Below are 15,305 nucleotides of genomic sequence, written 5' to 3'. Positions count from 1 at the left end.
AGGAGGAATAACAGATGGAGGGGGGGGATATTGAACACTCCGTGGGATCCCCATTGAGCGCGTAACCCGGGGTCCTGCTGCGTCCCCAGCGGACAGCAGCGAGTTGCAGAGAGGCGGCGGCGAGCCTGGGTGTCCAGCCAAGTTTTTTTTCCCCCTTTTTTTTAATTTAATTGCGGAGGGGGTGTCGCGTCGAGAGCGATAGATCACCAGCAGGACCCTCCCTCTGGGTGTCCCTCCGGAGGGGCGGATTTAACCGTGCGCGCCGCGCTCCCGAGCCGCAGTACCCCGAGCCGCGGAGTCGCGCAGCCCAGTCCGCCGTCCTCCACCCCGTCATCATGGTTCTGAAAGGAGTCGCGCTGCTGCTGCTCGTCCTCGTGGCCCTGAGCGATCGCGCCTCGCCCGGTGAGTTCGGCGACGGAGGGAGGGGTGCGCGCGCACGGGGCAGCGCGCGTCCCCCGCGTGCGGGAAGCCGGAGGGGGTCGTTGCGTCTGCCGTTCAGCGTTCGCGTTCCGGCGAGGATCTCGTTGCACGTGGAGCGTTTGCGGCCGAACGAGCGGCGCGTTTGGTTTGCCCTGCGCTTCCCTTGTATCTATTACTATAAAAGATGCGCGAGTCGCTCATTGACAGATTTAATAATTGCTGAACGTGATGATATTTCATTACTACTCGTACGCGGGTTTTTAAATAGTGCAACGGTAGAGAACTGAGCTTATTTTTAATTAAGTTCAAATTGCGCTCAACTGCATGCTTACAACTTACAAGTGGTTAAGTATAAATAAAACGTTTATTAACGTTTGTTGGGGGGAGTGTTCTGCTATGTGGTATAATAATATTTCCATGAAATATGTCATCCGTTTAAATGTAGTGTTTTAAGTGATGTTTTCGTTCGAATAACTAAAGTTTCATTCTGTTCCGACATGAATTATTATCTGGCTGTTTGTTTCTCCAAAATGTATCCTTTTGTGAACCATTGACGCAGTGGTGGGTCAAACCAGGTCCGAATGCGCTGGATGGTCACTTAAAAGAAGCCTTTGTCACGGTTTAATATGCATTTTATTAACATTATAAAAGGGGCGGAAAGCGGTTCGCGCGCGTGAGGAGGAGGAGACGCGCTTTTTGGAAGAGAAATTAACTCGTTTCTCAGTTCATTTCTTCTGCTCCGAAATATGTTGTTGACGAGTTTTAGAAAAGAGTCTCTGCAGTGACTGGAATCCGCTGTATTATAATAAAATATCATCATCATATAAGTGTAACTGCAGGATTTCTCTTCTTTCTTCATTCATGTACAAACGTGACTGAACGTTTCCATTCGTCCTGAACGCGGCTCATCGGTGCGCTTTGCCTATAATTAATAATATGCTACATTATACTGAACGTTGCATTCATTCATACATATTTAGGTATTAAATTCAACATTGCATTTCCATATTCAGGTTTCATTTCTTTCATTTCTGATTGCTGCTTTCATTCTTTTGCAAGTTTATTAGGGAAAAATTGCTTTTTACTTAAATGGGTATAAAACAGTTTTTAAATTATGCGGCATTGATACAGATCTAAGTGGCGCTTTTCATCTCACAGTTTCTTTGAATTAATCAGCTGTAACTCATCTTCGTTTAGTATGTTAATACAGGCAATTGGGGAAAGGAGCTTTAATTTTTAAAAGTTAAGTATTACTGTATTACTTGAACACAATTACTTGAACTGACAATATCTGAATAGCCTGCATTTCTGCTACATTTGGTAAGATCACAGTCCTGGATAGATAATGTGAGACGGTATTTGTTTTATTTTAAGTTCAAGGTCTGAAGGTATTTCAGAGTTTTTGGCATTTTCTATTCAACGCGAGCCTTGGGCTGATAGTGGAACAGCCACTTTTACCTTCACACACCTTAAGAGAAGCATTCAGGTGCCTGAGTAAGTTTGACGAGAAGTAGAAATCTGGGCAGCAGATAGCGTGAGGTTTAAATCCCTGTGATAGAGAATTTGCTCTTGGTTGAAGGTGTGTGAGTGGCCCTGTTGTTGCACCTTCCACCATAAAGCTGAGAGCTGGCAACCTCAATTGCATCAGTAAACGTGTCCAGCTGTGCCTGTGTGTGGTTGTGTGACAGTGTAAAAAGAGCTCTGCATCTGCCTGCCGTGGTGGGAAACCTTTAGCTGGAGTTCGAGGCACAAGGAACATGCCCTTCAATCTCCTCCCTGGTTGTTGCACCCCCAGCGAAGCCCATCGGCATGTTGGAGAGGTGCTGGTGCCGCTCAACCCTGAACACGGTTCCTCAGAGGGCCATCCGGGAGCTCAAATTCCTGCACACGCCCAACTGCCCCTTCCAAGTCATGTAAGTATGGAAGCCGTCGGCACCGGAGGCCTCGCCCTCAGCCGTTGTGGGGAACCCTCGGAAGCTATGTTCAAGGCTGGGGGGAAGTCAATTTGAACTGGAGCTTTCTTGTGCGCGATACAATGCTTTCGCAGCAAAAGGAAAGGAGACGGCAACAAGGGCCCCCACGAGCCTGTTTTTGTTTTCCACAGGAAACAATAATAAAGGGTCAAAATGATTGGCCTTTTTATGGTCTCATGCCTCTGGCTCGGACCTCTGGCTTGGAGTTGTCCTCATCGTCACCCCGTTCCTGAAACAGCGTGTGAGGAAACAGATCCGATGAGGCCCAGACTCTGTCCCAAGTGACGGAGGAGTCATGGCGAGTACAGCACAGGCAGCTGAGCAGCTGGACACCAAGCATCCCCCGATCCCTGACCCTCGACCCCCCAGGCTTTGATTACCCTGAACTGCACAGATGAAAGGCAGCAGTGGCACAATCTCCTTGTTTACTCATGGTCTTAACTTGCTGTGAAGTAATTACTACCTGCTGACTTTAGTGCAGACCCCCGAAAGACCCAGACCCCGCATCCCCCGGAAATAAATTAAATAGACACACAGAGACTGATAAACTGGCAGGGTATCAGAACAAATAAGCGAACAGATTAGCCGTAGCAGTAAAATGAGGTCCATCTGTTTGAAAATGCACACATCGATCTTGACATTTATATTTAAGGGGCTGTAAAGTCTTTTTAATGTGAAAGGGTTGGAAGTGTTTTGCATCAGAGCGGTTTAATCTCTTTAATATGTGGCCTGTCCTGGGTAAAATATCAGCAGATCGTGGCAGCGCTTCTCCTCACGAGGAAGGCGTTTCGGTCGGTGTGTCTGCGCAGGGTGCTGTTGGTAACTTAAACATGACCTTCTGGCATGCGTGAAATCCACGTGCTCTTTGGGTTCAAGACCACCGGCTTACAGAGCTTCCGCAAGGTGTCCGATCGCCCGAGGTCCCAAAGCGAACGTCGAGGACGTTCGAGTTCCCCAAGGAAACGGCCTGGTCCTTCTGACCTGCATTTTGTGAATAATCAGACATTGAAACATTAAGTGTCACAGCCCGGTGCCAAATGGCAGATTAAGGCGATCCTTTCTGGCCAAAGCGTGGAACATCTGTTTGTAAGTAAACGAAGAAATTCCCCTCCCACGCCACTGACGTGAAAAAATGTCTGCAGTTTTAAATTTTCACCCATGGTGATAAGTTTTTCTCCTTTATTGACTAAACGTGTTGCACACATATGGAAGAGATATGTGCAGGATCGGTTTTTAATTCCTAAAGCCTACATGGATGTAATAAGTAGATGGTAATCCTTTAGCCGAGTCATTTTTTATTCTAAGAGAAAATATTTTCAACTTAAATGTGGCAGGGAAACAGCACGACCCGGATGGATTACGCCGATTTACTAAATTCGGTCTTTTAAATAAGTTTTGTACTTAAAATAAATAGTTTTTAAGTCAGAACATTACCTCTGCGAAATTAAAATGATTTCTCACCGTTTATCAGCCTCCACAAAAAATACGCCGTAATGCATAAATCCGTCAGATGTCTAACGTGAACATAAAACATGTTCACAAAAAAGGAGTGTGTATAATAACACTATTTAAAACCTCAAAGCCACAAGCGAAGAAAGACGGCAAGACGAGGAAACACACGGAGCTGTAAAACACATGGAGCAAACAAAGGGAAGACATCCATGCTAAAACCGCGGCGCTCCTGAAGAAGCCGCGTGTCGGCCTGTGAAGCGTGCGTCTGCTGGCAGCAGCTTGCACTTACATTAACGTTAAAATGGAAATAAATGTATATCTATAAAAAGAAAGAAAACCCAGTGTTTTGAAACGATGCAAAATTCTTGAAGTAGAGGGGCTGTGTGTCGAATGCGTATGTGCAGGGATTTAGGATGAACCAAGGATGCTTTATTGATGCTATATTTGATGATGAGGTTGTGTGTGTGTGTGTGTGTGTGTGTGTGTGTGTGTGTGTGTGTGTGTGTGAGACATGGAACGGTGAGGCTGAACTGAACCCTGTGTCTTTCTCCACTGCTTACCTCCACAGTGCCAAACTGAAGAACAACAAAGAGGTGTGCATTAGCCCAGAGACTAAGTGGCTACAGCAATACCTAAAGAACGCTCTTAACAAGTAAGACGTAACCTTTCTCGACAAGTAAGAAAAGCAACGGGTAACTGTGAGAAACATGAAATGAAATACACTCCTGTTTTCATGTGCGGCTCGGCCTGCAGTTGATCGTTCCTGCACCGGCGCGAAGGGTCTCTCCCATATGTGATGTACGTGCACAGAAAGTGCACGACTCATAATTATAAATACAAATTTCTATATTTACCATATGAAATATAATATATTCATGAACACCAATTTTTAATAACAGACTAATGTGAAGATTATTTTATATTTGTTCAGATGGTGGTCTTATCTAAACTGGCCTTCTAAATCCACCCATTCATACATCTTTCGCAAGGCTGTGACGGTATGGACCCGCACGGCGTTTGAACTGGCAAAGTTTTTTTACGAAATCCAGTTTTAACTCAATTTAAAAAAAAAAAAAAAAAATAAAACACATAAAAACAGGTTTTTCAAGTGATTCTGGTATTTCCGGTTTCCTGTTTCTCGCGTGTCTCAGTGTGTGGTTTTACCTGTGCGTGTGCTTCCGTTGGCTTGTACCCACCGGCCGGGTGCGAAGCTCAAGGCATTGCCAGCATTTCTCTTCGCCTCTGCTTTTTTTTTTTTTTTTTTGCCTCTGCTCTTTAGGCGCCCAGATCTCAAAAGTGGGGCTTTAAATGCTGCAAGATGCGGTTTAATGAGATCTGCCATGCGGTCGCTGTGGTTGGAAGATTAACCATATAAAAGACTCAAAGGCGTGCGGATAGCGGAAGATAACACACATGTTCATCAAGCGCAGCGGAGCTGTGTGCAGACAGACACTTTCCTATGCACGCCCCCCCACCCCACGCTGAACGTATTAGTGGGTTTTTATCAGTCTGCATTAATACTCACCGTTACAGTTAAATGAAAGCAAGGATCTGGACCTTTAGAAATCAGGGCTCCGAACAGCTAGTCCAATCAGCTGGGCGTAGGCAGTACGCTCGACTGAAAGAACACGAACGCCAACGGATGACCCGACATGTTTGTCTGCACACGTTATAGATCCTCCCTTCTGATTAAAGTTCAGCATTTAAACCATTCCAGCTGTTGCCCCGGACAGCGGTATGAAATTCCTGGCTGAGTCTTCGTTCATTTTGTGCTTTTTTTGCGAAACCCTCTGCCGGGACTTTTTTTCTGAAACAAAAGCGGTGGCGTTTTCGGTCCTTCGTTTTTATTTGTTGGTCCAGCTAATAAAATGGAGACAAACCAGGTTGGCCTTAAGCGTAATTTTTTTTTCCCATTTGGAAGTGCTGTGCTGTAAAAATCCAGCTACCGGTAGGGTGCCTTTAGTCAGTCCTGGAGCACTTCACCTCCCCGAGTCACAATTAGTGTAAATGAACAGCATCGTTAAAAGTGCAGAAATTGCGGCGCGTGATGTGTTTGGCTCCGAACGCTGGCGGTTATCAGACGGCGCTCTGGCAGATCTCATTTGCTCTGCCATGTTTCTCTCGATCACAATTATGGGAAAATATACAGAGATGTTTGGGAACAAGCCACATTTTTAAACGTTGGCGAAGCGTGGTGGAGGGCGTGGAATGTGGACGCAAAGGGTTATGGGTTCCCTGGTGGGTCAATGCTCATGTCCCCTTCGACCGTGGGCACAAATTCCTGTGCTGTTTGCTGACTGGGCCATTTACTAGGCAAATAAATGATGAAATTTTCAATAAATCATTTATAACTGGTATATTCTGAGAATGAAACATTCTTCTGGTTCACGTTAACCTGACTTGCTGTTCCGTGGTGCCACGCTAGGGGGATGCGATGGCACGGTTGCATGGTGGCGGAGGGGGTTGGCCGCAGCCTGCTCTGTAGTGGGTGTGGGGTTCAAGTCCTGCCTGGGGTGCCTTGCGATGGAGTGGCGCCCCGCCCGGGGTGTGTCCCCTCCCTCTCCAGCCTTACACACTGTGTTGCTGGGTTAGGCTCTGGTTTATCGCTACCCTGCTTGGGACAAGTGGTTGTCGAGAGTGTGTGTGCACACGTGGTACCACGCTGAGTAAAATTACTGGCAATGCCTTCAGTAAAGGCAGAAGAAGAGAATCTCTTCAGTTATTGCATCTGCTTCCTTGTGCCACTACTTTCCTTCCTAACACAGTAGTGTCTAGTTACACTTCTTGGCTTGTTCCTTATGTAGTCTTTTTCCCTTTTTCACACCCCCAGGATAAAGAAGACCAGACGACGATCCACTTAGGGACACTGCGGGAGCACTTGCAGCCCCCCACGCCCACCACACAGATACGTGACATGTGTTACTTCTCAGGAACGCCTGTCAAACCAGCACTTACTCACCCATCACATCTGTGCAGCATCGGGCTGACCTGTTGCGCACCACCATCCCCTGCAGACACTTTTCTTTCTTTAGTGCTAAGTGCAATTATATGTGTATGTTATACGTCTAATGTACATAAAATATAGATTATATATATTTTCTGTAGTTACAAGCAGTAATGGGACATTTGGAGTTTTTCCTTTTGTTGCAACTGGGTGCAAAACAACGGTGTTCCAACAACGACCTGGTCCGATTTGGGTCCATTTGACTTCTCAGGATTAACACCTGTAGGGATGACCACGTCTTGTCAGTGTGGGACGAGAAGGACCAATTTTACTACCACTACCAGCTTGCAGTCCAAAGTATTTTTCCTGTGGATGGTGTCAGAGGTGCACTGTTGATAATGTTCAGGGAATTATTAGAAGCCACGCGGGTATCAATGTGTCTTGTTCTTCTGTCGCAGTATGAAATGAACTTTTAAGACTTGTATGAACCTGTAAGACTTTCAAAAGAAGCCGCGTTGCACAAAAATTCACCCGGAAAATGATGGCGTTTATTTCAATCCCGATGCTACCTGACACGTTTAATTCTATTTCGCGATCAAAAAACAGTTTCTGCAATAAACTATGCAGGCATAGCCTGTTCCACCAAAATTTTAAACAGGTTGAAAATAACTAAAAACAGCAAGAGTGCATTTTATTCAAATTCATGCACTCGCTGTTAAGAATGATGCAAGAACTAATAGTGGTTTTAGGAATACGAAGGCTTATTGCCTCTGACACGCAGCTCAGTACTAATAATATGAAAGGATTGAGGAGGTTAAACACTGCAGAAGAGAACAAGAAAACTGAGATATAAGTAGCAATATAAATCAAGGCATTTATTTCAGTGCACTTAATATACAGTATATAGTGGACTTTTCACAGTAAGTTGCTGGACAAAGGGGTGTTTTCACCACATAGATGTGGTCATCTCAGGTCCTGTTCCATTGTGTATCTCTCTGACCAAACACTTTTATTTCAGCATTAATGTACAGCTAAATCTTTAATCTGTAATCTGCAAAATTTTCAGTGGTGGACCTACATGTTACACCAGTTTGACTCATTCATCATTTTGACAGAACCCTGCAAAATTTTTTGTCTATTTTGTATTGCTTTTTTCCGAGCAGCTAATATAGAATATACGTTTTTATTTTTAATGTTGTTTACAGAGACATTTTCCATATGTCAGTACAATATGAAGGTATTCCCAGAATGTACTGCACTGAACAGTATTACAGAGCAGTTTTTGGAAGTTCTGACCCTAGACAACCACTGTTTATGTTGGCTGGTGTTTGGGCTTTGCTGAAATTGTAAGCTAGGCCATGCACTGAATAATAGTTTTCATTTTCACACTAATTGCTGTGGGTTCAACACTGAAAAACATTTGGTTTCAGCTAGTTTCACCAAACACACATGACATCCATTTGAAATTCTGTTGTACTGTGTTAAAGTCAAGCACAAAAAAATAAAATTGTCCTTGAGAGACTAGAAAAAAGTACGACTGGGTGCTGGAAATAAAAAAAAAAATCTCAGCGCTCTAATTGCTGTTGGATGTAGTTAATAAGGTGATATTTGGGAACATACAGCCTGTGTTTGCAGTAACTATGTCACAAAACTTATCCTTTCCTCTGGGTTTCTCCTTGAGACTACCAAATTTCCCATACAAACACAATGGTGCTTCATACACGACTACGATGGGATCCTGAAATAGGGTTGTTTCAGGGAAAGGAAAAATTAAATGTTAATTTGACAACAGCGAAAAAAACGTAAATTAATCCCAAGAGGTATTGTACGGAGATGGAGCAGAGTACCGCAGTTGTTTGAGTGCCACATAGGAAGGTCATTTATTGTGCCGTGTCTGTCGTGTGAAATGTTAGCCATGAATGTCGGCTGGCAAGGCTGTTTGCTGAGCAAATTGAGCGGACAACTGCTGTCGTGAGAAATTTGGATTGCTTTCTCACACTGTGTCTAAATCACACACTGATCAAACTGACAGCATCAGGGTGGTTTCAGGTCTTTGCAAATCTACGCAAGGGTCGTTGCAAAGTCTTCTGCATCAGTACACAAAGCAGATTTCAGGCCTATTTTTTATATCATGTATTTATATCATTATTGGCTTTTTTCTCCTTCCTCTCCCACACAATGTGAAGAAAACCTCTTACTTTGTAAGGCAGCTTACACTATAAGTATATTGCATCTATGATGTATTTAGCTTTCAAACTGCATTTCACTTTGTATACCAACTCTGCATTAATACGTTTGAATTCACATAAATTTTTCAATAAACTTGGAAAATGCATTCTTTTGTGCTATCTTTTTTGAAAATGAAATTAGAAGGGTGATACTAATGTTTTGAGTAGTGAGAAACAGAAGAGTTTTTCAACTCTGCACATTGCAACCAGAAATGCCAGAAGACCAGCACCAGAAGAAAAACCAACCACAGTGTTCACAATGTGAACTGGTTCTCCTTCCACCCATCCATAGCACTTTTTGGACAAAAGCTAATGGTTGAGAATATTGCCACTGATTGCTTGTTGAAACCTGAGGTCAAACATGACCAGAGACATATGTCTAATCTAATGTGAAAGAAAACATTCCAGTGGTCCAAATATAATTTAATTAAAATTGCCACTGGACATTTCCCCGCTTTAAAAGGGAATACGTTAGAACAATGTTTCCAGGCCACCAAAGGAAAATAGTCAATGTTTTAACACATGCAGTTTAATAAATCCAGAATTACCAGTTCATTGGAAGACTGCATGAGAGACCTAGCAGTTCATTGCAAATCTGGTGATACAAATTACCTAGGTGATTAAAAAACAATGAACTGTATATACTTTTACTTAAAATAAAGAATTAAAAACTTGGCACTGCATTGCAAGACATATCAGCAAGCCTTTCACAAAGGAAGGGAATTTTTAAGGCCAACTGCCCAGCATATTAAAATCTTTCTATAAGGTCCAACATCAGCAATCCAGAATTGAGGGTTTGAATCCATGAATTTCTATTGTGCCATCAACTGCGCTGTAAATACCTGCAGCCAACACATGACTGCTAATTTTTACATTGAAACCATTAGCAAAATTGTTTGCCTAATGATTTGGTGATCATTTCATGCGTCTGTTGCCATGAAGGCAGCCTGGCAGTTGTGTGGTGCTATGAGAGAGATGTTCTCCAAAGTTCAACGCAGGGAACTCGAGAAGAGCTATGCCAAAAGTGCTGGAAGTCTTTTCCTGGTACGCATAAACCCCAGGTGACCAGAATAATCCACTTTCATCCCAGCCCTTGTATCTCTAAACAGCTTAATACAAGCCCATTCATTGATGATAATGAGAAACATGCTGCCCTGAGACTGTAGTCTTTCATGTTGGGAGACATTACCGTCACAGTCGGAGGTTGGTGAGCATTCCAGGAGCATCCAGCTCAAGTCAACCGGCAAGCTCTCATATCCTCCCTGTAACCACGCTCTTCTGAATGGCAACACGGTAAATTGAACAGTCAGCGCACCATGCAGTATTTAATTTCAGGGGCCCGGTGCAACAAGTTCTTCTAGAGTGAAAGCTTAAGCCTTCATATGCAGTAAAACCCAATATCCGAAGATGATACATCATGAGGAAGTTCACTGGGAATGCTAGACTGGAAATACCATAGAACGGTCAAACTTCAGAACGTCACGGCTTGGCAATGTTGAGTGGTTCATTTAATGGACTAATTGCTGGGGTGTGCAGACATGAAGTAATTTCTTTTTTACCTTTCAGACAGACATGTCCCAATAAAAACTGGGAATTCTGCTTGATTGAGAAGATATATGGTGGTGTGATTGTTTTCAGGAATATGGTGTTGTTATAGGGGGATGCAGTGGTGCAGTGGGTTTGGCCTATGCCTGCTCTCTGGGTCTGGGGTTCAAGTCCTGGTTGGGATGCCTTGTGATGGACTGGCATCCCATCCTGGGTGTGTCCCCTCCCCCTCCAGCCCTGCGCCCTGTGTTGCCGGTTTAGGCTCCAGCTCGCCACGACCCCGCTTGGGACGAGTGGTTTCAGACAATGTGTGTGTGTATGTGTGGTAGAATGGCTGGCAGCACTACACACTGAACAAGTCAGTGAACAAAGTTAATTTTAAATAGATACTATTATAGGGCATATAAATTGTAAACATTGCAAAAAAAAAGTTTCATAGAACTGAACAAAAATGCCATGAAACTGGACAAATTCTACATCACAGTCAACACAATGTCACTCAGAATCTCTTTGAATCATACCCTCACCTACACCCTGCTGCAGACTGGGTGTTGATTTTGAGCCAAGCAGGTCGACTTCAGCTGACCAGCTGGAAACCAATTACCTTCTGGCTCCTGGACACAGGGAGCACTTATCTCACAGCTGGTAGCCGAGATACACCAGTCCACACATCTGTGCCCTGCTACTCTGAGCTCAGCGGGACAGCACCAGCTGGGTTCCACCAAGGTGAATCTCTGAGTCTCAACTGGCAGATGGAACAGATCAGACTCAAACTGTAGCCTGAGTTACAGGACACAACCTGCACAGAGGAGTTGCCCCAAAACTGGCGCCTGGCAACCCGGTTTGAATATTTTAACTTGCAGGGTTTGAGGCTTGGCGGCTTAGAGTTATTTATTTTTCTTTTTTTTTTATGTTTATTTGCTCTATCATTTCTGTTTTGTTTGCCCTTTCATCCAAAGTGGGATACGGTCCATTGCTCAAGAATGAAGCATTTTACATGCCCACATTATTTACTTTCCACATTTGTTAGTTTGGAGAAAGTTAAGTGGCAGCTTTAGTCACCAAGTCTAAGCATTCGGTAGCATGTTCGGTGAGCGGTGGGTTGATTGCATAGAGCTAATTTTGCTACTCTCAAAATAGTGATGCAGACACACCACTTTTGCTTGCAAGACGCTCGGTATGGGTGTACGTTTGCAAGAAGGTGAGAGTATCAGTTGTCATTGTAAGTATATCGTGTCTCTTGAGGACTTACAACGTACATTGGGTGGTCTAATAAAAACAGTCAGTGCGCAGTGTTCATAAAACCATTCTTCAAGGTGGACAGGAGCTATCTTGAGAGCAATGCATGGTGTAGGGGGAACTCTCAGATCAGAGACAGCAGGTAGGGCCTGCAAATTTTTTAGGACTATGAAGGAGGGAAAAAATTTTAAAAGCAGACAAATAAGGAAAAAAATATGAAAAAAGCTTGTGAAACAGAAATGTAATGTGACTTTTGCAAAGCATAATTTGAGAATTTCTAGACATTTACGAAGGAAGTTTCTTTCTTCAGCTTCAAAATCAGTCGTGTGGTTTAGCCTTAGAATAATTTAAAGTGGATCATGTCAATTGGTGTAATTCAAGTGGCATTTACCCCTCTTTCTGCACATTTCAGAGTGAAGGTGCCTAACACCTACGAACACCAAAATTCAGTCCTGGTGAGCAAAACTCTATTTTCCTTGGGCTGAGACAAGATCTTGTTTCGCTCCATGTTAACTGTGCTAGGTTTTATTGTATTCTTTTTTGTTTGTTGTTCTGTTCCTGGAAAACCTAAAAAGAAAAGTGGCTGAAAGACGTTGGTTTTACTGCCTAAGTAAAAAAGAATCAAATGTATAAACAGGAACACAAGAAAGTTTGATTTGTTCTTTGGAAATTGTGGGAGCGATTGCGACAGTCAGTGTATTTGTGGGAAGCCCACTGGGCCGAACAAAATGTTCACAGTTCTAGCTACTACACATCCCTCGTGATCCACGGCTGTCTTATCAAAGGCAAGCTGTAACTGTAAACAGATCCGGAATTTTCTTAAATTCATCAAGTCAGAGGGCAAATGTTGCCTTAACCTTATAATGGGACGTGAGGTCACCATGCAGCTAGCAGACTATTGAAAACAGGTTGGCTTAAACCACATTTGGAAATATTTTTTTTCAGATCTGTACACTCTTGCTGAAAAGGGTGAATAGAGAGATTAGACCTTAGACTTTAAAGTCAGTTTTAAAAGTTTGGCTGCACTTGGAGCGAAAAAAAAAAAAAATCTAATGTTTGCTTTATGAAGCAAATTGCTCAGGAGTTTACGAGGCATAACACACGCTTTCTTGGTGACTTGGTTTCCAGACTTTCAGCTATAGGAGAAATAAGATAGGCTCATCAAAAGCTTCTCTGGAGAAAGTTTCGGTTTTCATTAAATATTCAAATATTATTATTTATGTAAAGAATTTTAGTACTATGGGTCGTTGCAGACAGACCTCTTCTAGAAACGCAGACGAGATTTTTATCATATGTGGAAAAAATTGCTAAACTAAATAAACCTTTCTCCTGAGTCCCATACTATTACAACCAATTTGTTAGAGGGGCATTTCAGGTCAGTATACTATAAATTAAACCAGACCCGACACCCTGCTGTAGACTCCGTGCTGCTAATTACTAATGTAAAAAAAGTCTTCAATGACGTTAATTTGCAGTCTAAATAAGTCCTGCGTGTTGCTAATTGCTCATTTGAAAGTGTTCTCTGTGTTGCTAATTGCTAGCTTGAAGGCATCCTCCACACTGCCAATTGTTAGTCAAAAGGAGTCCTTCATTTTGTTAACTGCTAGTGTGAAGGAATCAGCCTTGTTGCTAATGAGTAATTTGAAGGAGTTCTTTGTTATATTAAGATTTATTTTGGAGAAATCCTAAATTTTATTAATTTCCTCTTTGAAAGGATATTTCTTCTTTCAAACTGCTAGTTCCGAAGGAGTTCTCTTGTTTTACTATTGTAATGGTGCCAAGGGGCGCCAATATAGTTCAATGTCAATAGGTTCTATTAGTGTTTATTCATGTACATAGTCTTGTGCCCTGTTCTGATTGGGTGTTGTATTGCTTATCCTCAGTTTGCCATGAGGGGAATTCTGGGGAGTTCAAGGGGTGACCTCCTAACCGTTGTGTGGGATAGGGGGCTTAGAGTGACCTGAGGGAGCTCTCCAGTGGTTGGGGATTGTTTAGTACTGCCAGAAGCATCTTTGTTAAGGCTGCTACTAGAAAGGGATGTATATAGGTAATAAAGAGCGTATTTACATTTATTTATTTAGCAGATGTTTTTCTCCAAAGCAACTTCCAATGAACTCTATGTAGTGTTATTAGCCCACACACCTTATTCACTATGGTGACTGACACTGCTTGATACACTGCTTACAATGGGTCGCTCATCCATACATCAGTGGAAAACACTTTCTGTCACCCACACACTATGGGGGGACCTGAACAGCATGTCTTTGAACTTTGGATCTTCCTGTTACTCTGACTCCTGAGCCTGTTTCCAGTAGCTTCATGGGGGGGATGCAACACTGTATTTTTGAGAAATCCTCTATCTTACCAGTTACTTATTGGAAGAATCCTTCATGTTGCTAATTGCTAATTCATAGGAGTCTTGCATTTGACAAGTTTCAGTTGAAAGATGGAAATTTACTAACTGCTACTTTGAAGGAATCACAAGTGTTGCTAATGGATAGTTTTAGAAGAAATCACTGAAATCTTAATAAAAAATTAAATTTAAAAATTGCAGTGTGATTTAACTTCATAGCAGTTTAAAAATGGTCAAATGTATCTCCTGAATCATTCAAAATGTGTGTGCTATTTGCTGATCAATGTTTTATCATTCCTTTCTCAAGAAACAAACAACCTTGGTGATGTATTCTTGAAGAAGTAACAGTGATATCAGCATAAGTCTTCATTGCTCACCAGTTTCTGACCGAAGGGATGTTGGAAGGACAGAGAAGGCGGTTGGAGTTCATTGAGAAGGATTAGAGATGAGATGTTCATTGTGAAAGACGAAGACTTCTTTCTGTGGAAGACAGGGAGATCTGATCTCTGGGGTGGAGGACTAAAATCCACATTCTCAGCACAGAAGGCCGGCAGACAAGATGGTCAGTGTGGAGGAACATCAGACCTCACTGCGCATAGGGAAGCAATGGACTCAGTGCTCAGCACAGTAGACGTGATGCTCACTGTGGGGTCATGGACACACAGAGCTAGCAACGGGACACACAAACAAGAACCGCTTCAGCCTTTAGATTCATTCCACTGACCCCAGCAAACAGCACAGATTCCTTCAATTTCAGTGGAAGTAAAAAAAAAACATCAAGCAGTTGAGGGCAAACAGCCTTGTCAGTGAAAGTAAACACACGAGAGGTAATTACAAGGTTATTCCTGCTTTATTCAATCCAGCCCACAGGCTCTGGCAGGAAAACAGCACATACATTGCATAAGTGTTTTTTTTCAGCATTTGATGGGACTCCAGGCAATAAGCAATGAGGCGATACAGTTATCTGTGTGGAGTTATTGCTTGACAATTTACAAAGAACAGACTTTTAATTAAACCATGTCCTCTTGCGTATGAGGCTCTAGACTCGCATCTCAAAGCCGAGAGCACTCCTTGGTGCTTTTGCTGATGAATTGAGAGAAAGGCACAGAATAAAATCTGCCTGGTTAGAGCCGGGCATAATTTCATGGCAT

The 15,305-nt window shown here is 42.9% G+C and overlaps 1 protein-coding gene across 2 annotated transcripts; it reads left to right on the top strand.

Annotated features, from left to right (window-relative positions):
- The first annotated feature begins 204 nt into the window (after nt 1-204).
- Nucleotides 205-9,124, top strand: cxcl12b (chemokine (C-X-C motif) ligand 12b (stromal cell-derived factor 1)). 2 transcript variants are annotated; one of them, XM_029248877.1, is made up of 4 exons: nt 205-402; nt 2,216-2,333; nt 4,414-4,521; nt 6,676-9,124. In XM_029248877.1, the coding sequence occupies exons 1-3, from the start codon at nt 336-338 to the stop codon at nt 4,499-4,501; spliced, it is 273 nt and encodes a 90-aa protein (XP_029104710.1). In that variant the 5' UTR covers nt 205-335; the 3' UTR covers nt 4,502-4,521; nt 6,676-9,124. The 2 variants fall into 2 exon arrangements, with proteins under 2 accessions (XP_029104710.1, XP_029104709.1); XM_029248876.1 differs by having other exon boundaries at nt 231-402; nt 4,414-4,497.
- Nucleotides 9,125-15,305: the final 6,181 nt, after the last annotated feature.

This window comes from Scleropages formosus, chromosome 24, assembly GCF_900964775.1.
Source record: "Scleropages formosus chromosome 24, fSclFor1.1, whole genome shotgun sequence".
Classification (NCBI taxonomy): domain Eukaryota; kingdom Metazoa; phylum Chordata; class Actinopteri; order Osteoglossiformes; family Osteoglossidae; genus Scleropages; species Scleropages formosus.
This window is presented reverse-complemented; position numbering and strand designations above follow the sequence as displayed.